Raw genomic sequence first — 23133 nt, 5'->3', positions numbered from 1 at the left:
CCTGCCAAACTTTGTCCAACCAAAGCCTTAATTTCTTTCATCAATATGTAAAATATGACAGTATTCACTATTCAATTCAAGTTGCTTTCAGAGGAGAAATACAAGCAGAATTCATTTTTGACGCCGTTAACGTACGGATTGATCTTAATAATCTTTTAAGTCCGGCACCAACATAACGTGCCTGCCAATTCGAGAGAAAAAAAAATGTTTGGGTCACACTGAGTGTGACCGTCTCACGGATCCTTATTCGTGAGACGGGTCGGGTCGGGTCAAAACACCGTTATACTTATATGTGTAAATATCATACTTATATGTTCAAATATAACACTAACCAAGAATACAAATTTTGTTACTTATAAGAGAAAAAGTAATACATTTTTCATAATAAGTAATGTTGACAAGTGCCCCTTACTTATAAGGGCAAATATAATACTTTTGAGAAAAAAGTAATACTTTTAAATTGAAATGTAAAAGTATTGTATTTTCCCTTAAAAGTATTACATTTACCCTTATAAGTAACAAAAATTTTATTCCTGATTAGTATTACATTTGAGCATATAAGTATGACATTTGGGCATATAAGCGTCACAATTACATATTGACCCGACCTAACCCGACCCGTCTCATGGTGAGACGGTCTCACACAAGTTTTTGCCAAAATGTTTAGGTTTACGTGTTGCTTTTACGTCTTTGTGTTCATGCAGTGATGATGCAGATACTGAGTAATATTCATTGTTCACAATACTTCATTTCACAATAATTCATTTCACTTGTTCACAATATTATTCATTGAAATTAATCTGAAGTAAGTTGAAAATATATGTTTAGGTTGCTCATGCTTTGGCTAGGGTAGCTGGTTTATCGTCTGTCCTTGTTTCGTGGGACTCATCCCTTCCTTCTTGTATTTCGGCCTTTTTTTTAATGTTTTAATGAAGTTTTGATTTTCAAAAAAGTTGAAAATATATGTATTTAAAAAAAATGTGATCAATTTTGAGGTGTGAACAGTTAGCCGCTGTTTTTTTTTTGTTACACAATGGACCGATACTACGAAGGTAGTCGCCAACAGAATTTTGGACCATTCACGTGTCCTACACGTCTGCTGTTTTTATCCACAACCCACCTTTTTTTGAACAAATTTGTGATCGATGATATTAATTTGACTAAAATCCCACTTTTCCTCGCAAACCACGTGCATAAATAGTCGCCAAGACCTTGTGGTCCAGTGGCATCACACCCTTCCCTTTATATGGGAGGTGGTGGGTTCGAGTCTCAGTGGAGTCAATACTGATTCTTGTGCTTCAATAGGTTGAGAAAGTAGTTATGAACAGATACTGCATTGTAATAACGTCAGTGGTATTCAAAAAAAAAAAAAAAACACATGCATAAATAGTCGCAGAAACCAAGCGATCGAAAGCTTAGAAAAAATGCAGAACCATGGCATCGAAGAGGAGCCATCGTCCAATATACTTTCCACCCACAACCTAGTCCTTCTGGTCGTTTTGGCCTTTCCCATAATCTCCCTTCTCAACAACCAACTTTTACGTTATTCCAAGCCGTTCCTGTGGTGGCTCAGAACACCGACAAAAATGGAGGAGCGCGTAAACGACGGCGACGATTTCGACTGCGTTATCTGTCTTTCCGAGGTTTTGTCGGGGGAGAAGTTTCGGGTTCTTCCGAAGTGCAAGCATAGGTTTCATAGTGGGTGCATTGATGCTTGGTTGGAGACGGGGAAATGGAGTTGCCCTGTCTGTCGGAGCCCTGTGCCGGCGGCGGAGGCGGATCGCCGGAACGGCGGAGAAGGCGCCGGGGATTGGATTTCGTTGGCTGTGGATAAGATTTGTAGCAGGTTTTTGGGGAGTGCGATAATGGTGGCTCTTTCGTACCAGGAATGCTACTTCTATTTTGATGAATGAATGTGGATTTCTAGCTTAGTAATCCTGCGGCTAAATGATTCCTAGGTTTATTACTTTATTTAGGATAAAACAATTGCATGTACAGTAATATATTGATTACTTTTTTTTGTAATGCACATAATAAGTTTTTAATTATTCAATCATTATGTGTTTTTTTTTTTTTACATCACAAGTTAATGAAATAATAATAATAATCAACAAAAAGTCTTCTTAACAAATTAAATATCTAAAGGCCAAGGCGTTGCTCAACAACATCTTTGTAGCTCTCTCAAATTGGAGGGAGACCATAGGTTCAAACTCCCGTGGGGTGCGAAATGAATATGCATATGCATGACACTAAAAATGAATTTGTAGCTCTGATGACTAGCTCAAGTGGTCAACTACCTGACCTAAGGTCAACACTCTAACTCTAACAACAGAGTGCGAAAATACGGAGATGGATCTCGTATGCACAAAATCAATGATAGGAATTGACTAAGAAGCTTCGTGAACGACTCATAATCATGGTTGTAGCTAGACGGTAGACTAGCGCCTAACGCCTAAGCGGTCTAGACGGTACCTAGGCGGCGACCTATAAAAACAAAAAATTAATTCTTGTGTGTGGATGTATGTCATATATTATATTTTATATATTATATATATCTCTCTTACTTCTCTTATTTATATAAATAAATAAATTTAAATATAATAATAAAATTAACAAGGCCGAGTCGCTTGAGTTAACTCGACTAATTGTGCGAGTTAACTCGGCCAAATTCGGCCCAGTCGGTCACCAACTCGGCCGAGTTAGGCGCTAGGCGGCCTCCTAGGCGGCCAGCCATCTAGGCGGACGCCTAGGGAACAATTCGCCTCGGTCTAGGACCGTCTAGAGCCTAGGCAGGTGTCTAAACGGCCTAGGCGGGAATTTTTGCAACAATGCTCATAATTTACGTCTTCCAGTCACTATTGATTTTTTAAAAATGTAATATGCTAAAAATGTGTGTCTCAATTTTATATTCTTACGTGGACTCTGGTCCACAATATAAGAGCAACTTTATCAGCAGTTTTTTTGTGGGTTATTGCAGAGAAATATGCCACATGGAGGAGAGAGGGGAGGAGAGCTTCTGCAAAGTGTGGAGTTTTTTCAGAAAATGGAGCCCACATATTACAAACTACAGCCGCACATGGAGTGCGTGGAACGCACAAATGCGCCCAGCGGGCGCGTCTGACATTTGCTTTTTGTTTCTTTTTTATTAATTTTTTTTTTTGTAAAATTAGATTTGTTTTTATTTTTATTTTTCATCTACTCCAATTTTCTTTTTCCTAATCACACTTACAAAAACTCTTCAATTACCGCGAAAAAACTCCATTGATATGGATGCTCTAAGCAAGGAATGGGTTTTGTAGAACTGGGCCGAGCAGGGAGGTCCGCCCAATATCAAAAAATTAAGCTCCATCAATTAATAAATCAAAATTATCACGGAGTTGACGGTTGACTCCTAATAGCTTTGTCCATGCTTCATCATGAATACTCGAATACTCAGCAATCAACATATGTTTGGCTCTTATGAGAATCACGTTTCAAGTAATAATATGTCGACAAATACAAATTATTGATCTAATAGATTTAATGATTGAAAATAAATAAAAAATTAAAAAATGATAATAGAATCGTTTTAATAAATATTACATATTTCAAATATTAAGAAAATAACCCGCTGGTTTATTATTTATTTATTATAAGTTGTATTCTCTAAGATTAAAATTCAAATGTTGCAACAGACAAATTTAGAATCATAATAATGATAATGAATTCCAATAAAGTGACGACCCAACATGCGACTAAACTACTTGTTTATTACCCTTGTCTTGTCTCTATGCCTATTTAAATAATCTCTTGTTCAAATTTAAATGTGTATAGGATATCCCCTAGCCCTACCTTCATGCCTACACACATATCCACATTTATCTTACCCCCCTTTTTTCCACGATTACAAATTAAGAACCATACTTTGTTTTTTTTTTTTTTTTTAATAATTCAACGAGATTATTTTTTCAACCTAATAGGGTAATTCAAGTGACAAATAAATTCTTTTTGTGGGAGAATTGTATAAGAACTTAGGTTTAATTCCGACCCGGACAACCCCATTGAGACCACATCTCTCATATAATTATTGAAAAGTATTAATGATATTAATGACTGAAAAATATTTTCATAGTTAGAATTCATATAATGTAATTCACATAACAATATAACATCAATCAATCGATTTATATTTTAAATAAATTCTACAATGTAATAAGATATTGCGTGGAACTCAAAAATCAATTTGGAACAAAATTTTCAAAGTGAGTATTCACATTTACCAACTCCGTCCTGTCCAGTGGAATGAAAGATGGAGACGGAATTTTACAGTAATTACACATCCATAACTTCAGGAATTCATTCCATCCCTACCGAATTTGCGACGAAACGACAAGACAAAACAGCACATTCGACACATGTTTCTTTTCTTCGTTTCCAAAACAAACCTACTAAATTTTGGGTATTGGTCAAAACCAATTTATCCCCCATATTTATCGTCAAATACTTATTAAATTCGTCATTCATGCATAACTGTCACACATTGATACATAATTAACTAAAATAAATTATAGGTTTAACCTTAATTAAGTCGGTCAAAGAATTAATTTGACAATCATAATATTTTAAATTTGAGTGATGATTACAAATATGAAGTAGATGGAATTGATATAATATTTGTGAATGCATAAATAAAATATTAAATTTTGATTGAAAAGTAACTAAAATTTAAATTTGGAGTGGTATACATAAAAGGGTATTGTTCCATGGTTGAATTGTTCTTCATTGGCATCGCAGACAGTTGAAGTTGAAGAAGAAGAAGAAGACGCCGGCGTATGTTGACTCTTCCTCTCTGACTGCTCTTTCTTCCTCATCCGCTTCCGTTTGCGTGCCAACTTCCTTCAACTGTCTCTTTCACTCTCCTCTATTCTTCTTCTTCTTCTTCATCTCCTTCTACAATTCATATCCTCTCCACATTTCATTCTTTTTATTCTCTCTCTCTTCATATACCCACCACTCTTCCCAATAGGAATTTTGTTCTTTCTATTTTGCCCTGTATTCTCCCCAAAATCTAATTCTTTGGATTCTGTGGTTTCTGCCATTACCATTCTTGGATTCTGCCATTACTATTTTATTATCTTGATCTCCAAATCCCATTGGAATCTCCAGATCTTCTTCTAAAGCTCAGAAAAATGGGGGATTCTTCGCAGAGGATAGGTGGGAGATTAGGCGATTCAGGCGCGCTTGAGCTTACTGGGAAAGTCATGGTGGTAGTAATCCTAAGCATTTTCTTTGCCGTAGCTTTTGTGATCTTGATCCATATTTACACCAGATGGTTGGGTCGCCGCGCGCCTGACAGCAACGCGCGGCGGCGGCGGCGCCGCTTCGATTTCGCGGGTGGGTATCAAGAAGAGGCTCACGCCGCTGTCCTCAGCCGCGGGCTGGACCCGTCGGTGCTGAAAACAATCCCAGTGGTGAAATTCAATCCCGAAGAGTTCAAAGACGGATTGGAATGCGCGGTTTGTCTGAGCCACGTCTCGGAAGGGGAGAAGACTCGGCTTTTGCCGAAATGTAACCATGGGTTTCACGTGGATTGCATTGATATGTGGTTTCATTCCCATTCCACTTGCCCTCTTTGCCGGAATCCCGTTTCCAAGCCCGCAGGAGAGAGCTCGGATTCTTTGCCTAATTTTCCGGCGAATGTTCTGTTTTGGGGAGATGAAACGCGGGTTAGCACTTTGGGTCCTTGCTTGCAGGAGCCTCGGCGAGGGCCCATTTCTGCGCAACTTCCTTCATCGTCTTCTTCGGTATCGTTAGCGGCGGGGAAAGAGTTGGTGATTGAGATTCCCAGGGAGATTGGTGGGGAAGAGGATGAAGAACACAAGTCTCCGATGGTTACAAGGATGAAGTCATTGAAGAGGCTGTTGAGTAGGGGGAAAAGGGTGACCCCTGGTAGCCCTAGTCCTAGTAGTAATTTAGATGTAGAACAGGGTGGGAGAAGCCAAAGCTAGTGTGTCTGTGTGTGTTTCTTGTATATAGTTGTACTGGGGATTGAGGGTGGGTGTTTTAGAGGTATCCATAAGTTATGATGTTCATTTATTGGTTGATTCTTGTTGCAGATGAAGGAAATTGGAGCCTTGTCTCTGCATATTTTATATGTGAGATATCTTAATCTCAGTATTATCTGGAATGGATTGTTGAATCAGTAGTAACCAAGAAACAGGGTACAAGAATGTTGTACTCTAATATTGTTTCTGTGATAACATTTTAAATACAAGTCATGTTAAAATTGTTATGTGTTAAAAGAGTTAATTCTAGCAATGGTACTCCGACTTTATTGATTTTTTAAAATTACTCCCCGATTTTTAATTTGGACAATTTAGGTCTGCAATTCTTTCTAATAAAGGTTCCTTCCGTCAAATGATTGTTACCTAGATGTTAAATGAGGGGTAAAATTGACATTTCACATGTTGCTCACCAAACCTCGCCAGAGAACTGTCGTCTCCGCCATTCCGCCGCTGTCCACCGCCACCAACGTCTCAGCCGTGACCGGGCTTGACGGCACCACTCTCGCCATCACTGGCAGGAGCTCTATGGTGGCGCTGGAGGCGGTGCTCTCGTTGTCGAACCCCGAGCGGCGGCGACAGTTGCAGGCCGAGGAGGTCAGCGGTGGCGACAAGGAGGTGGTGAAGGAGTATTTCAACAAGGAGGGGTTCTAGAGATGGAAGAGGATATACGGAGTTAGAGACGATGAGGATTCTCTGAAGGGATGAAGATGTTGAGCGATGAGGGTTCTCTGAAGGGGGTAACTGTCTGCGAGGGAGAAGCGCGGAGGTGTGGTGGCGGAAGACGGCGATGAGTGGTGGAGGGGAACACTGCTGTAATCAATGGAGGGTGATGGCAGGTCCGAGATCTGCGAAAGAGAAGGGATTGAGCAACTGCGATGGGGAAGAGGATGCGATGGTTGAAGTACGGAGAAGGTTGTGTATGCATTGTTCTTGTTCACTCAGCTACTAATTTTGTCTGACATCCTTTTGCAGAGGCAAAAATCCAAGAAAGAAGTGATGGAAGAAATCATTTTGAAGAGTAAATTCTTCAAGGTTGGGATGGTTATCACTTTATTATATTTGCATAGGGGGATAGTTTGACTATTTGAGTTTAAAATTTGGGATCCGTTTGGAAAGTAGAAAAATGACTTCTGAAAAATGTTTTCTGAAAAATGAGTCATTTTCCGGAAAACAGTTTCATTTCCAGTGTTTGTATTATGGAAAACTGTCTTTGTGTGTTTGGTTCATTTTCTGGAAAATGGATAGAAGTGTATAATTAAACATTGTAATTGTTTTATTTAAAATATAAAAAATTATAATAGTTATTAAAATAACGGTATTTAATAAAAAATAGAATTTATAAAAAAAATAAAAAATAAAAAAAAAATTTTAAAAAAAAATGTAGCAAAGGTTTTCGGCGGTTTCCCAACATCCTTAGTCCATGGACATGGGTGATATGGCTTGATTTTGGTCGAAAACATGCGAAAGAGCTATTCTGGCGATTCCGTAAAATGACTTACAGAAAAAAATTCCGTAAGTCATTTTCCGGAAAAATGAACTGATTTTCCTTGGTCAACGGAAAACATTTTCTGTTGACCACATTTTCCGGACGTTGCCAAACACAGAAAACTCGGAAAACATTTTCCGGAAGTCATTTTACGGGTTACCAAACACACCCCGGTTTCAATTTTTTTCCTAATAGCTAGGCTCAAAAAGCAAAGGATAAAGAAGAAAATGAGCAGTTCGTTGAACAATTGGAATGGCGGAGACGACAGTTCTCTGGTGAGGTTTGGTGAGCAACATGTGAAATGTCAATTTTACCCCTCATTTAACGTCTAGTTAACAATCATCTTACGGAAGGACCTTTATTGGAAAGAATTACAAACTCAAGGGACCTAAATTGTCCAAATTAAAAGTCGGGGACTAATTTTGAAAAATCAATAAAGTCGGATGACCATTGCTAAAATTAACTCTGTTTTAAAAAAAGGCTCAATCCCGGCAAACCATTGGCCCATTGCCCTTCAACTTATTCTCTCTATTTTTTTTAATTTTTTTTGTTGAAATGTATTAAATCAGAAGAAAGACAATTCACAAGATAAAAAGGCGTAGTGTCTAACCATTCCCCACAACCTGCTACATAAACGATTTTCCTATCAATAATGTGGACAACAGGGTAACACCATTTATCATGAATGCAGTTTCTCTAATATCATTAATATTAAAAAAAAATTGAAAAAAACAACATAAAAAACCAACTGTGAATCCGCCTTAACATCAACATCACCCACAGCCATCCTCTTCAGCTTATTCTTATCCATTGCGAACATGAAACTAATTTAAATACATTAAGAAAACGTCTTTCTTTCATCCACTAATGCCTTTGTGCATAAAATAATAACCACTAGACATCAGCTATATAAATATTTAAATTGAACTTAATTAATGCTGATCAAATCAAGTAATTCAAATAATGAGTTAAACCAAATCCAAATATTTAACTCTTGAGTAATTTGCAAACCTAATTAAACTTTTTTTTTAAAAATTGTATATATAATATTATAAATTTAGCTAATATATTCATATATTATAAAAAATTAATAATCTTGTCATCTAGTGACACCGGTATAAAATGACTCTTCCCTTTTGAGAGATCATGGGTTCAAACTCAAATACTCACTTAGTACTAAAAAATAAAATATAAATACTAAGTTTTATTATGATATTTAATTGTAAAATAGCTATTATTACATATTTTATTTTTTAAAAAATTGAACTTATTCAAGTTTGAACTCAAAAATTTAGATATCAATCAAGCTTGAATTTCAATTTTTAAAATCAAATCAAATTTTAAGCCTTGACTAGTTGACTATACGAACTTAGCTCGGCTCAAGCACACACCCTAACGTACAACCCAAGCTTAGGATATAATTGGAGACCAGGCAATGGCAAAGAAGATTTTAACTACCAAAAAAAAAAGAGCCATTTGAAACATCCACAGGAAGGTAGTGTTGTACTTGTGGAGCCAACAGTACCAAGAAATTGTAGAACCACATCAGGTTGTGATCAATTTAGACCTAAACACCATCATACCTACACAAACCATGATACCTACATAATCATTCAAGAACATCAAATACTTCAGCACCCACAGTACTCACAAAAAAAAAAAAAAAAAAAAAAAAAAAAAAAAAGGCGAGCAAACGAAACTCAGAGAATCTCGCGGGCCTGGATATCGTCAAAGCTGCAGCAGAGGCAAAGCCATTACAATGCCAAAAACAGAGAATACCAGAAGCAACAGCCAAGTTGGGAAAGCTTTTTTCCTTCTGTTTCGCATTTCTTGTGGTGGCTCTACACCATTCAAATCTCCGTTGTTTATATTGCTATTTCCCTCCAACAGTCTGGAATTTTCTTGTTGAGTTGATGTAGGCGACGCCTGCTCTGACACAGATTGCGAGGCAAGCTGCTGATGCTGTTGCTGTTGGTACTTCTCCACATATTCTGGAAATAACTTCCTAAATGTTGGGCTGTAGAAAAGGAAAAAAAAAATGAATTTGAAGGACCAAACTGACATCTTTTAGTGGTTAATGATGAACAGTAAAGTAAAACTAGTTATGAATATAATGGGGTACAAATAATTTATCTTATACATTCACAAGATATGTAGCAAATGGAATTTGCTCACTTTTTACAATTGGAAGCAAGAGAAGCCTTTGCAAGTTTTTCTTTCTCAGCAGTCGTTGTCGTTACGCCACCTGTAGTTGGACTATTATCCATCTGCAGGGGAAATATAAACAGAAATGCAGCTAAAGCAAGAGAGAAGCCTGGGAGCAAAAGTCAATCAATGCATAATAGGATCACATATGTGATGAATTAGAGTTTTTCTTTGAACTTTGGTGTGGACAAATAAAAATAAACTTACCATAAATGAGAGCAATCCTGTGAGAATGCTGCATGAACAATAAAGGAAAATCAGCTATAAAGAACAAAAATTAGAAGTAGCAAGAGATGGAAAGTAAAATTTTCTCTAACACTGCCTGTTCCTTACCTTGAGACCGACCACATAGGGTTCCAATTCTCCGGATGGACTGCAACCATTATGGCCATACAAAAGTGAGCATTATAGAGAAAGAAGCACCATAATTTTCAACTCTTCAAGTCAAAATAACTTCAAAAAATACTTACAATCACTCATAGAGAGGCATATTTTTGTTTCTGTCATAAATCGTCCATTTGGAGTAGTCATCCTTACATAAAGAAAAAACAATACTGGATGTTAATATTGGTCAGTTTGAAAAACAGAAATCTAGAACTAGCAACACCTGAGTGCAAGGAAGCAACAATTGAGAAACTTTTTTAAGTGACCAGAACTCAGAATACCTGATTGCTGGAGGTTTATACGGATATTCGGGAGGAAACTTGATCTTCCCATAATAATACCCACCTAGCAGTCATTCACATTTCATGGAGCACATGAAAGAAAGATTGTTCAAAAGTTAGGCAATAATATTATGCATAAAGTTTATTTAAGGTGATTTTACTATGGAATATATCATTATTTTAACCATCAAATGGGTAACATCAACTTGATGTATAATACTAGAACAAAATAACAAACCTGCAAAAGGTGTTCCTTCACTCCCTTCCAACACATAATCTGTAAGCAGGGAATAATTAATAGGAAAATAACATGAAATATAAAAAGTGTCAATTTATGAATACAAAGCCTTGAGACAAAATAAATAAATAAATAAACTAAAAAAAAAAAAACAACCAACCAACCAACCAACCCTACAAGGGATGAAGGGAATAAAGTTTAATGCCTAAAAACAGAATCAAAGAAAAATAAGCAGATTCAGTGACTTACGCCACTCAAGAATGTTACTTGGAGATGGCCGGGCAACAATATTTGAAACAGGTTCCTGCAAAATTCATAAGAGCATTGAATTTTTCAAACTAGTGTTGAATGAGAAGTTGAAATTTGATGATAGTTTCTATTTCCAGAATATGAATATAGAAACGTGTTGAGGCACAGTACACTAATTGCACTGATTTCTGAAGATTGATATCATTTCAACACCAGTAATAAGATCTTAACAAATTTAAGCAATCAGCCACATTAACAGTAAATGCCATGTGACTATATCATAAAAGCGATAATCCATGAATTAAAGTTTCAATAGTAATTCATCCAATATGGATGAATAGCACTCTAAATATTGTGCCCTCACAACTATAAAATATTTGGAAACTAAAGAAGGCTTCTTACTTTACAGAGTGCTCTATACTCCTTTTGCAAGCGCTTCACACATGCCTTTTCTGCCATTCCTGGCTAAAAGTGTGATAAACTACAGATCACTTTATGTAGTTAAGTAGTTTCCTGTTTCCCCCTACTCTCTGGACTGTTAAAGCAGTACTGCCTGTATATACAGAATAAACATGGAAAATTTGAGAGTTGAAATAAGTCTATCATTGGAAAAGAAACAGTATTAATTGGCACACATCTCCTAGAAAGAAATACAGAGTATTAAATAGATGGACAGAAGTAAAACTGAATTTATGACACAAAAAGAGTATAATCTAAGTAAATATGAATTTCATTGACATAGCTTCATATTATTAATTCGACATAAAAATGTTTCGATTATGAATTCAAACTTAACCTCAAAAGTCACTTAATGTCTGTTAAAAAACAAACCAGTCAAATGAAATATACACATTTGTGAAAGCTACAATGTTTACAAACTAAGAGTCCAATCGTTTGAGAATTGTGAGGCGAATTTGCGTAACGAACATTGTATCAATTTTTTGCTGCCCATCAATACGCCAAAGGAATCAATTAAACAAGGCCCAAAGGGTTGGTTGTTGGGACAAAAGGAGGCCCATATAGCAAATATAATTTTGGCAGCCCATATCTTAAGAATGAAGAAAGCACAAGTTGCAAATTTGACTAGAAAACCTAGATGTTCCTAAGGATGGCACGTCGGAGAAAAGCTGTTGATTGACGGATTAATTAATGAGGAGCAGCGAAGGAGGAAAAGACAACTATTGAAGGAGATACAAATCGCAAACTTGCCAACTTCTTTCCTTTTTAGTTTTTAAAAACAAAAAGGCTGCTAAAAAATCCTATTAGTTCCCAATACACTATTTCAGCATAACATTTTACAGCCCAGCTCAGGGCACCATACAGTCAGCAATCACCATTTCCCTCTTCAGGGGCTAACTTATGAATTGGAGTGCCCCACTCCCTCCCAAGATCTCACTTAGTACCATTTATCTTTGGTCATGTTCCAATTAACAAAAGATCAGGTCTGCCTGCACATTAGACATTTCAGATCAGATCTGCTGGGATATTCAAAGCTCCATTTTCTTGACCTGTATTTGAACCAAGGGTGTATATACCAAATCCAATACTGCCTAATCAGGTGTATATTTGCAATTGAACCCCAAGTCATACAGTATCATTCGTGCCCAATCACACTATGGATGTTATTAGTCCACCAATCTGACATCTTTAATTCATCAATTTGGTGAATTACCAATGGAAAGGAACAAACCACTTAAACCCTTATAACTAATTGGCCGTAAATCAACTTATCAATGAACCACACCACTTTCACCAACTCAAAAGAGACCAAGAACGACCCAAGATTATTGTCTTGCAAAATTAAGCAAACTGCATAACACTTCTCCAATAGTTGAAATTATTTTCTTGTGCTGCTCGACTTGACAAAATGACAGAAAACACTCTTAATGACGTCTCCTTTCTCATTTTCCAGTTAACAAAAACACGGGCCAACTATCAGATGGTATGACAAACCGGTATCAAACACTACCAAATTTCCAAAAGAAATATCTTACTGAAGCGATCTGATTTCAATACACGCCAACTAATTCAACAATAATGATCTCCGAGGTCATAATTTCACACAATTTTCTACGATGCAACCAAACTCCCCAGACAAAATCGATAAATCATTAATAGAAAAGCAAAAATTACAATGTTAAGATAACAGACTTACAGATTCTTACTACATCAGAAAATGATGAATTTCAAATGTCAAAGCAAAACAAAACTGAATTCAAATCTCCAGGGTAACATAATTTGGTGAAGCAACAAAACATAGGCATATTACACAATCGAAAATATATAGAGAAACAGAGAGATTGAATCAGAGAGAGAGAGAGAGAGAGAGAGTACCATCCACAGAGCGAGAAATTACAACGCGGATTGAGGCTCTAGGAAGGAGCTGATCAATTTCTTGTTTCAGGGATGACAAAGTGTTCCAGATTGTTTGTAGAAAGACACTATTACCCCTATTCAGTTCCCGGTATGGCAGTCGACATTTTTCCTAAAGACGTGGAATTTATTTATTTATTTATTTTTAATTATTATTATTGTTTTTTTTTGTTTGTTTGTTTTTGGAGTTAGAGATTTGTGATAAAAGGAAATTTTGTTAAATTAGCCTTTTAAATCTAACAAATAGTGTAATTTTAAATAGGAGAGAAATGTTGAGTTTATTAAGGGTAGAATATTAAGTCATATATAACTTATAAGAGGGAAATCACAAATTTCTATCAAAGAGTCGAGGGAGAGGTCCTGGTTAAGGGTGTTATTCAGACTCTTCCTTCACATGCTATGAAAGTTTTCCTACCCGTCATTTATTTGAAACCTAGGAGATCATCAAAAAACACAACACATGGAGAGTGGGCATGGCCACCAAATTCATATATGGAGTGAAATTGGTTTCTTGTCATGGGGATATAGACGTTTAATTTGAATGACTCTTTCTTGTATGGATGAGTTCATTAAAATATTTTCAAATTGAACAAAGATCAACATTGTCGTCTGATTATGGTTTGCTGGAAAATTTGATCTCAAAGAAATGAGAAAGTGTTGCACAACGGTACAATTCAAGCTGCTTATTCTACAATCATGAGAACACGTAATTACTTGTTTGATTATAGAGCTACTACGGAGGTTATCAACTCTAACGTACCTAAACTTAATCAGGACCTTGCCAGATGGACCAAACCTCAACTGGGATATCTAAAACTAAATGTTGATGCGATATTGACAATGATGGAGCAAGAATGGGATTTAGTAGTGTTCTTAGAGATGTAAATGGGTGCTTTATAGCAGCTAGAGGCGTCCAATGGATAGGAGTGTTCTCTCTAAGGAAGCAAGGCAGTGGCAATACGAGAAGCATTGAGTTGGTTAAATGTGCATAACTTCAATTGTGTTCATGTTGAAACAGATTGTATATCTCAATTCTATTAGGGGTGATCCTTCTTTCCATTTGGTCCTTAGGGACATTAACTTGATGAATGACTTTTCTCACGTGTTTTTATCTTTTGCTAAACGATCAACGAATCGGGTAGCTCATAAATTAGCTAAGAGATCCGTTTATATGACTGGTCCGCATAAAAATTTCTCTTAACTTTGAAAATTTAAATGTAAAACATTTTCATTATCTAATCGACCTTATAAGGATAAAAATTAGTATTTCAAAACATCAACAAGAGTGTACAAGATGAAGAGTTCGAATATAACTACAATCGATGTCTCAATCATATATAGCGAAAAAAATCATTACTTCACACACTATAGTTTTATTGGAATTATTGCATAATAACTATTTCATCACTCATCCACACCAACATTATTAAACTCATTATAGATACGTTACTTCCGACAAAAAATAAGTTAATTTGTACTGACTTATCAATAATTAGCAAAATTGCATTAAGAATACATAATTTATTTTAATATGAAATTTGCTAGGACATGTTTTTTAATTAGTTTCGATCATAAGTTCACAACTATCTACAACAACATTCATCTTTAGTATCACTTTTTTTGAAAATACTCATTTTTAATTATTTTGAAATCATCAATCCTATCCTACATTGATTAACTTTCACATTTAAAATTTATGTTAATTATTTACTTATTATAATTTTCAAATTAGACATTAATTTTATCGCACAATACTTGTATTATAAGTCTATAACTAATACTTAAAGAAATTTGAGATATTAAAAGGGGAAAACCACCTCCTCCTTTTTCTTCTTCTTTTCTTCAAAGGATTAGATGAATATTTATTACCAAATACACGATTAGTTGCATCTAAATGCCAACCAATTGAGTTATCGGTCAACCAACAATTCATTATTATTTTGTTTGAAAGTAAATTAAAAAAAAAACAATTCATTATTCAAATTTCAGCAAAACAACAGTGCACAATTAATTATCCCAAACATCCATTTTACGTTTGCAAAGCGATTTGCGAATGCTATTGTCACTTAAAAATAGTTCGAGATGTTATTTCTTTGACTGATTGCACGGAGTGATTTAACACTCCTTCATACTTTTTTATTCCTGTATTGTATGCTTCCGTTATAATGAATGAATGTTTAAAAAAAAAAAACTTAAATTTACTTATTTTTTACTTCTCTTTTTATATTTTCTTAACTAATGTTACTTGAGCTAAATTTGTTGTACTGTATTATTTGACTTAACTTCATTTAATTATTTCATGATCAAATTAAATAATTAATAATTAATTGCAATAAATTTATATCAACAAAATAAAGTCCACTATAAGTATATAAGACTGAGACTAAATAATTTGGAATTCTTAATAATGAAAGGTTATAACAAAAATGTAATTAGATGTCATTTATATATACAAATTATGTAACTTTTTTTTTTTTTGAAAATCTACAAATTATGTAACCTCAACTTCCACAACTTGTACAATGTTGCTAGGTCTATGCACAACTATAGAGGGTCAACATCATTATCTAGTGCAGTTTCTAGCGGGTGTTGGAAAAGTTATTATAAATGTGCATTCTTTTAGATGTGATTCATTAATGATTTGGATCAATTTAAATTGGATTTGGATTTTATTATGAGTTGTACTAAGGGTGTCCTCAATAAAAAATTTTGGTATGATTTTTGAGAAAGAAAGGCTTATGTGGAGGAAAAAGGTTAGGAGAGAGAAGCTTTTGGGTCTTTGCACAATGAGAGGCTTTTTGACTTGAGCGTGTGGGGCCCGTGTGGAGAAATGGTAGCGTATGTTCGCACATTCAACACAGTTTGCACGCTCACGGGACGCGTAAAAGCTTCTCTTTTTTCCCTTTCCTTACATCTTTTATTTCATAGTTACACATATAAAAACTTTTCAAAATTTACAACTATTGGAGATGTCATAATAACTATGGTCAAATTACAAAACATAGACTGGTCCATGATGCATAGGCCATAGTGAAAGTTATGGTATCATGCAACTGTATCTCTCTTCTTTTTTTCGGAGTATATCCTAGACCTTATAAACTAATCTCAAGACTATGATGAGGTAAAATTAGCCAATTCTGCTTTGAGATTCAACACTAAATTATAGTGTAATGAAATTTTAAGTAAGAATCCTCATCAATTAGACTAATACCTTTGGTGCTATATCTCTTTTTCTCAATATGTACGTGCCAATGACTAGTGTCAAACTTGTAGGTGAAAATAGCAGCAAAACAGCAAGATTCTCACACACATTATCTCTAAAAATTACCATCTTCAAGGAGAAAGGTGAAGAGTGAAATGATGAACTCCAATCAGTTTCAAATCGTCTGTCTTGTTTTTTTTTTTTTTTTTGAGAAAATCGTCTGTCTTGTTTTTGACAACAAACTACAAACTTCTGCTTCATAGAATCATTGTAATGGAGCATATGAATTGCAGCAACAGGAATGAGTATATATGGCCAACCCAATTGGGCCCAACTTATCTTTGCTGCTTGTCTGCTCCAAAATGAAAAAGTTGGGCCAAACAGTAAAAGCATTAATAGCCCGTTTGATTCGCTAGAAAATATTTGAAGGAAAATAGAATTAAAATTTCAAAAAAAATAGAATATATTGTTTGGTTGGTGAAAAATAAATTATTGGAAATATAAATTTAATTCTTTGATTGGTTTAGAATTGTAAGGAATAATAAGTATAAAGACAATTATACTCTTACTGTCTTACACAATAACAACAACAATGATAATAATAGTAATTAAGAAAAGTTGGTGAGAGTATAATTGTCCTACTTTTTTTCCAAAAACAAAATATTAAGGGAGGCTATTGAAAATATTTTCTTGAACCAAACAAAAGAAAAGTCAATTTTTTTCAAATTCAAGGAAAACATTTTTCAGCAAACCAAACATGCCCTAAAAGATTTTGTGCAGCACAAAACTAAATTACCAAACCACAATGCTATAGGCATGTTCTACCTTTTTTTGGATACCAAGAAAAATCGCATTCATTGTCCAATTATGTGTATTAAGTAAATTATGTTCTTATGACTAGTTCTTTATTGTCTTTTATGAAACTAAATTGTTAACAGTCTGGTCCAATTATTTGATTGTCTACTATCTCTTTTTGTATTGAACATTTGATTAGTGAAATTTAGTATTTTTCCTTAAAAAATTTATTAATGTACATATCTTTTACTTAAAATATAAAAACAACACAATCATGGCAATCACATGCATGCACAATACTTCATTCATCAAAGCCATTAGCACCAAAAAAAAAATCATTTCACCCAATAATTTTCAATAATCATTTCACTCATATAAACTACAATGATCATCTATTGTTCAAGAAATGATGAATATAGATGAATAGATGAAGGTTTCAAAAAAAAAAATAGATGAATAGAAGAAACCCATTTTCGAGCAGGAATCATATAATAGCTTTTTCACCTTTTTTTTGTTTCTTTCTTTTCTTTTCTTTTCTTTTAGTACATGTAAAACTACAAAGGTGAAAAGGAAAAAATATGCCTTTCAAAAGGAGATAAAGGGAGTAGGGAGGAAAGTCTGCAACCAAAATATAGAGTTGTACGTGACTTAATACATCAACTCTTGTCGGCTTTATTAGCTACTTTTCTTAATCTTGACTGAGATATATTAGTATCGAGTTAGTTACTTAACTAAGTGTTGATTTTTTTTTTCCTATTCTTTAATATTTTGAACCTACGTTTTCTCGTATAGGATTAAATATAGTTGACTCGTAAGAGATAACCATCTAACTTAACAATAAAACATGATTCTAGCTTGCACTTAAATGTTATTAGTTTAATTCTTGTCAATATCTTTTCAATTAAGTTTGTCGAGTTTTCAATTCCTAATGTGATTCGCCTTATAGTTAATTAATAAATATTTGTTTTATAAACCTGCAATATACTAAAATTAAATTGTATCGACTTACTACATGAATCTTGATCCATGGCATAAGCATTGACATGTAATTACTATACCATGAACCATGAACCATGATTTACCTTACAAAGTGAATCACTGATATAAGATTCTTTTTAATATACTTAAAATTCGTTTTTATTAGTACATTAATTAATTATTTTTTATAAATTTATTACATTATCAAAAATAACTTTTATTACATTAAAAACAAACTTTTAATATACTAATATAAATATTTTATCTATGACCACAATATAATTTGCTTGGAGCATGGCGGCCCACTAAATTATTTTTGCATTCATTAACCAATAAAACCAAATTTCAAAGTGGAATTGATGATTTGATAACTGATACCCACTCTGTCTCTCTTCCTTTTGTTCCTTTTTTTTTTTTTAACAAAAAAAAAAATATTTCACATTACAAACGTGATTTTTTTAAAAGTAGGGAATGCAAATGAGACAAAAGGCTCAAATTTACAGTTGTTTTCTTTTTAAATATTTTTGCAACTATTGATTATTGTTACTAGCATCTCAAATTTAATTAATATATACATTTTTAAAAATGATCAAATGAACTGTTAAATTATATATAAAAATACAATTATATCATCTAACTTTATAAAAAGCAATTAACTCTATAAACCAGCTGATGGGTAAATATGCACATGTACTAGTCGGTCCGTAAATCACCTGTCCGTCAACGGTCACCCAACCGGTCCATCGACGGTCACCCGGTCCGTCGGCCGCATGATCGGAAGCAACACACCTTGTGGATTGGAGGCTCACGAGCGCAACAGTTGCTTGATGTGACGACCGACAACTTTTCGGGAACAAGGGATCCGTGTTTTCATCACCTCGAGTAACTCAACCACTTCGAGCAAACCGATGCGCATTTTGCGGAGTGACAGCCCATATGCCCTCCACTTGCATATCAGACACCATGTGCATAGTGAATCCACTTTGTATAAATATAGGGCTAATTCCCCTCGCTGAAAAAGGAGAACTCATCAGTACTACACTAATACACTTGTGATTTGCTCATTCGTCTCTCTTGCTCTCTCCTTGTTACTGTTCGTCACCCGTAGAGCGACTCTTGCTCTCTCCTTGTTACTGTTCGTCACCCGTAGAGCGACATTTGCTCTCTCCTTGTTACTGTTCGTCACCCGTAGAGCGACATATGCTCTCTCCTTGTTACTGTTCGTCACCCGTAGAGCGACATAGGCTCTCTCCTTGTTACTGTTCGTCACCCGTAGAGCGACATAGTTTCTTACCGCTCAGTCGTCAACCGGTAGAGCGACCGATTGACCGGCCGAGCGGCATCCTTCACCACACGTAACACACGTATTCGTAGCGTAATCGTAGACCCGTTTACATTTACGCTATCATTGGCGCCGTCCGTGGGGATCGAACGAGTCACTCTGTTCTATCCCTTTATCTTTTCTTTCTTCACACTATTATCCATCTTAAAATGACGAACAGCAGGAGAAATCGTAGCCGAAGTCATCTTAAAATGACGAACAGCAGGAGAAATCGTAGCCGAAGTCACATGCAAATGACGAACAGCAGGAGAAATCGTAGCCGAAGTCACATGCAAAAGAGAAATTCAACCCGTCGGGTGACTAAAGCAGTTCTAGAGGACGATTTACGCCAACAATTAGATCGGTCAAGGAACTTGAACAACGAGCTCACGTCCAATCCGTCAAGAAAAAACATACAACCAACCCAACCGGTTGGTTCGAGCGAAGGCCTACATGCTGGACAAACGAATTTTCAAATGACAATTACATGTGCCATGTTGCTGCCAGTAGGCCAAACGTTGACCTCAACGCCAAGTATATTTGGAGGGAATCAAATACAAGGAGCACCGCAACATGGACCCACACCGATGTGCCAACCAGGGCTGGGAACTCTTGGGTACTATGTTACGACACCCACCCCCCGAATGACGACGAACCCTCAGAGTCCTATCGCTCAACAACAAATGCCTCAACTTCTCGATGCACAATAGTCGCATCTACAACCTCAAGGGAGCAACCAAGAGGAAGTTCGATTGGCGAATCGTACGCAAAGACTAGATCGAGAAGAACATAAAAAACATCAACAGGATGACGTCATACAACGCAGAAGTGTTTTCGACCGAATTCGAAAGAGTGCTAAATTCCGATTGGGGGTTCGAGGTAACCATGATCGACAAACATCACGGATGATTACAAAGAAGCGGCTCAAAGAACGCATTACAAGCGGAACGGAAGGCTTAGCTGGTTGGGTGGACAACCAAGATGCATGGAAGAATGGGTCAGCTGTCTGACCATGGGATCCTACAAGTCTTAGACTTCTTCGTTTGGAGTTTTGTTCGACCTGCACGTTCGTTTGGGGTTGTGTTCGACCTGCACGTTCGTTTGGGGTTGTGTTCGACCTGCACGGATTTTCGTTTGGGGTTGTGTTCGACCTGCACAAATTTTCGTTTGGGGTTTTATTCTACCTGCACGGATCTCCGTTTGGCGTTTTTGTTCGACCTGCACGGATCTCCGTTTGGGGTGTTGTTCGACCTGCACGTTTGGGGTTATGTTCGACCTGCACGAATTTTCGTTTGGGGTTTTGTGGGTTATGTTCGACCTGCACGAATTTTCGTTTGGGGTTTTGTTCGACATGTTCGACCTGCACGAATTTTCGTTTGGGGTTTTGTTCGACCTGCTCGACCTGCACGAATTTTCGTTTGGGGTTTTGTTCGACCTGCACGAATCTTCGTTATTTTCGTTTGGGGTTTTGTTCGACCTGCACGAATCTTCGTTTGGTTCGTTTGGGGTTTTGTTCGACCTGCACGAATCTTCGTTTGGAGTTGTGTTCGACCTGCACGTTTGGGGTTTTATTCGACCTGCACGGATCTCCGTTTGGGGTTTTGTTCGACCTGCACGGATCCGTTTGGGGTTTTGTTGGGGTTTTGTTCGACCTGCACGGATCCGTTTGGGGTTTTGTTCGACCTGCACGTTTGCTGCACGGATCCGTTTGGGGTTTTGTTCGACCTGCACGTTTGGGGTTATGCTCGACCTGGGGTTTTGTTCGACCTGCACGTTTGGGGTTATGCTCGACCTGGGGTTTTGTTCGACCTGCACGTTTGGGGTTATGCTCGACCTACACGAATTTTTCGTTTGGGGTTTTGGGGTTATGCTCGACCTACACGAATTTTTCGTTTGGGGTTTTTTCGACCTGCACGAATCTTCGTTTGGGGTTGTGTTCGACTTGCACGTTTAGGGTTATGATTCGACCTGCACGGATCTCCGTTTGGGGTTTTGTTCGACCTGCACGGATCCGTTTGGAGTTTTGTTCGACCTGCACGTTTGGGGTTATGCTCGACCTGCACGAATTTTTCGTTTGGGGTTTTGTTCGACCTGCACGAATCTTCGTTTGGGGTTGTGTTCGACCTGCACGTTTGGGGTTATGATTCGACCTGCACGGATCTCCGTTTGGGGTTTTGTTCGACCTGCACGGATCTCTGTTTGGGGTTTTGTTCGACCTGCACGGATCTCCGTTTGGGGTTTTGTTTGACCTGCACGAATATTCGTTTGGAGTTTTGTTCAACCTGAATCTTCGTTTGGGGTTTTGTTCGACATGCACGAGTAAATGTAACCATCAGAGCAGCCAAGTTGTGCAAGTTTGTTAGCAGCAAGAGTTGGATGGAAGAATATACTACTTGAGAAATTGCAAGAAAACATAGAGAAGCTTGAAGAGATAAGAGAATGTACTACTTGAAAAACTGCAAGAAAGCATAGAGAAGCTTGAATATTATCTTATGTCAAGGAATTTGCAAGATGGTTGATCAGTCGACCAACATCTTGGGAGTCAAGCAACCAACACCAGCCAACCAAGCACAACCTGCACCGACGAGCGAAACACTTGCGGATGCCGATCAACCTGCACCAGCCAACCAAGCACAACCCGCACCAACGCGAAACACTTGTGGATGCCGATCAACCTGTCCCAGCCAACTAAGCACAACCTGCACCGACGAGCGAAGCATTTGTGGACGCCAATCAACCTACACCTGTTTACTAAGCACTTCGTGTGACGGGCGATTCGACCACTTGAATGTTATGCAATCTGGTCGATCATCCGCTGGGAAGCCTAGCCACCTTCAACGGACAACAACCACTTCAACATCAAGCCATTGACAGAGTGATATGTTGAACAACCACTTGCATATCGACAGATTACTTGGTGTGTAGTAATCTACCGTGTTTTGACCAATCACTTGGACGATAAACAATCTATGTCGATATGGCGAGCAATCGGTAGACAAATCGCTTGGATGAGGAGCAACGGACGATCGGCCACCTGGATGGCAACGTATACTTGGCCAACCACTCTGATGTCAAGTAACTTGTGACAAAGTGATATGTCAATTGATGGATGTGAGGCATCTGTCGACAAATCAACCAATGGCGTCCACGAGCAAACACCCAATCAAGGAAACAACATGTTACGTAATGACAAAGTGAAGGAAGGAAATGATTCATACACGCAAAGTTAAAAGTACAACCGACACAAGCGGGGTCGGTCTCCCGATCACACTCCACAAACAAGCAACTACGACTATGGAGGACAAAACAATCATGGATCTTGACCACGCGATGAGGAAGGACCCGTCGGAGGCTTCTTGAAGGGCTCTGGACCAGGAGGTGTCAGATCTTCGGGTAGAACGGTACGAACCGATTCCCAATCCTCAGGGAGAGCATTTTGTAATATGTGATACAAAGTTTGTTGCATGCCCCTTGTTCCTTTGAGATAACCCCATGCGGTCACCTTACATATCATCGCTGATATCACTGGGTCTTCTCGGAACATATGGAACAAAGGAATGGCCGCATCCTCGGAGGG

The 23133-nt window shown here is 36.9% G+C and overlaps 3 protein-coding genes across 4 annotated transcripts; 2 read left to right on the top strand and 1 right to left on the bottom strand.

The window, feature by feature from the left end:
* The first annotated feature begins 1340 nt into the window (after positions 1-1340).
* Positions 1341-2053, top strand: LOC116023132 (RING-H2 finger protein ATL64-like). The gene has a single exon (XM_031264107.1). The coding sequence runs from the start codon at positions 1425-1427 to the stop codon at positions 1911-1913; it is 489 nt and encodes a 162-aa protein (XP_031119967.1). The 5' UTR covers positions 1341-1424; the 3' UTR covers positions 1914-2053.
* Positions 2054-4728: 2675 nt separating this feature from the next.
* Positions 4729-6327, top strand: LOC116023801 (RING-H2 finger protein ATL60-like). The gene has a single exon (XM_031264818.1). The coding sequence runs from the start codon at positions 5169-5171 to the stop codon at positions 5985-5987; it is 819 nt and encodes a 272-aa protein (XP_031120678.1). The 5' UTR covers positions 4729-5168; the 3' UTR covers positions 5988-6327.
* A 2639-nt stretch (positions 6328-8966) lies between these two features.
* LOC116021817 (ubiquitin-conjugating enzyme E2 34-like) lies at positions 8967-13368 on the bottom strand. 2 transcript variants are annotated; one of them, XM_031262298.1, is made up of 10 exons: positions 13222-13368; positions 11290-11440; positions 10888-10942; positions 10639-10677; positions 10401-10464; positions 10206-10267; positions 10069-10108; positions 9943-9970; positions 9706-9797; positions 8967-9547 (listed from the first exon to the last, which is right to left on the bottom strand). In XM_031262298.1, the coding sequence occupies exons 2-10, from the start codon at positions 11344-11346 to the stop codon at positions 9259-9261; spliced, it is 726 nt and encodes a 241-aa protein (XP_031118158.1). In that variant the 5' UTR covers positions 11347-11440; positions 13222-13368; the 3' UTR covers positions 8967-9258. The 2 variants fall into 2 exon arrangements, with proteins under 2 accessions (XP_031118158.1, XP_031118160.1); XM_031262300.1 differs by lacking the exon at positions 13222-13368 and adding an exon at positions 13043-13177.
* Positions 13369-23133: the final 9765 nt, after the last annotated feature.

The sequence above is a fragment of the Ipomoea triloba genome, chromosome 6 (assembly GCF_003576645.1).
Source record: "Ipomoea triloba cultivar NCNSP0323 chromosome 6, ASM357664v1".
Classification (NCBI taxonomy): domain Eukaryota; kingdom Viridiplantae; phylum Streptophyta; class Magnoliopsida; order Solanales; family Convolvulaceae; genus Ipomoea; species Ipomoea triloba.
The sequence above is the reverse complement of the archived record's forward strand: the minus strand, read 5'-3'. Positions and strand labels throughout refer to the sequence as shown.

Excerpts from the sequence above, each read along its gene's own strand:
- LOC116023132 (XM_031264107.1), top strand. The coding sequence starts at position 1,425 with ATGCAGAACCATGGCATCGAAGAGGAGCCATCGTCCAATATACTTTCC.
- LOC116023801 (XM_031264818.1), top strand. The coding sequence starts at position 5,169 with ATGGGGGATTCTTCGCAGAGGATAGGTGGGAGATTAGGCGATTCAGGC.
- LOC116021817 (XM_031262298.1), bottom strand. The coding sequence starts at position 11,346 with ATGGCAGAAAAGGCATGTGTGAAGCGCTTGCAAAAGGAGTATAGAGCA. Across the intron at positions 10,678-10,887 it reads AAGTAACATTCTTGAGTGGC|ATTATGTGTTGGAAGGGAGT; the intron begins GTAAGTCACTGA and ends CCCTGCTTACAG. Across the intron at positions 10,109-10,205 it reads ATGCCTCTCTATGAGTGATT|TCCATCCGGAGAATTGGAAC; the intron begins GTAAGTATTTTT and ends TAATGGTTGCAG.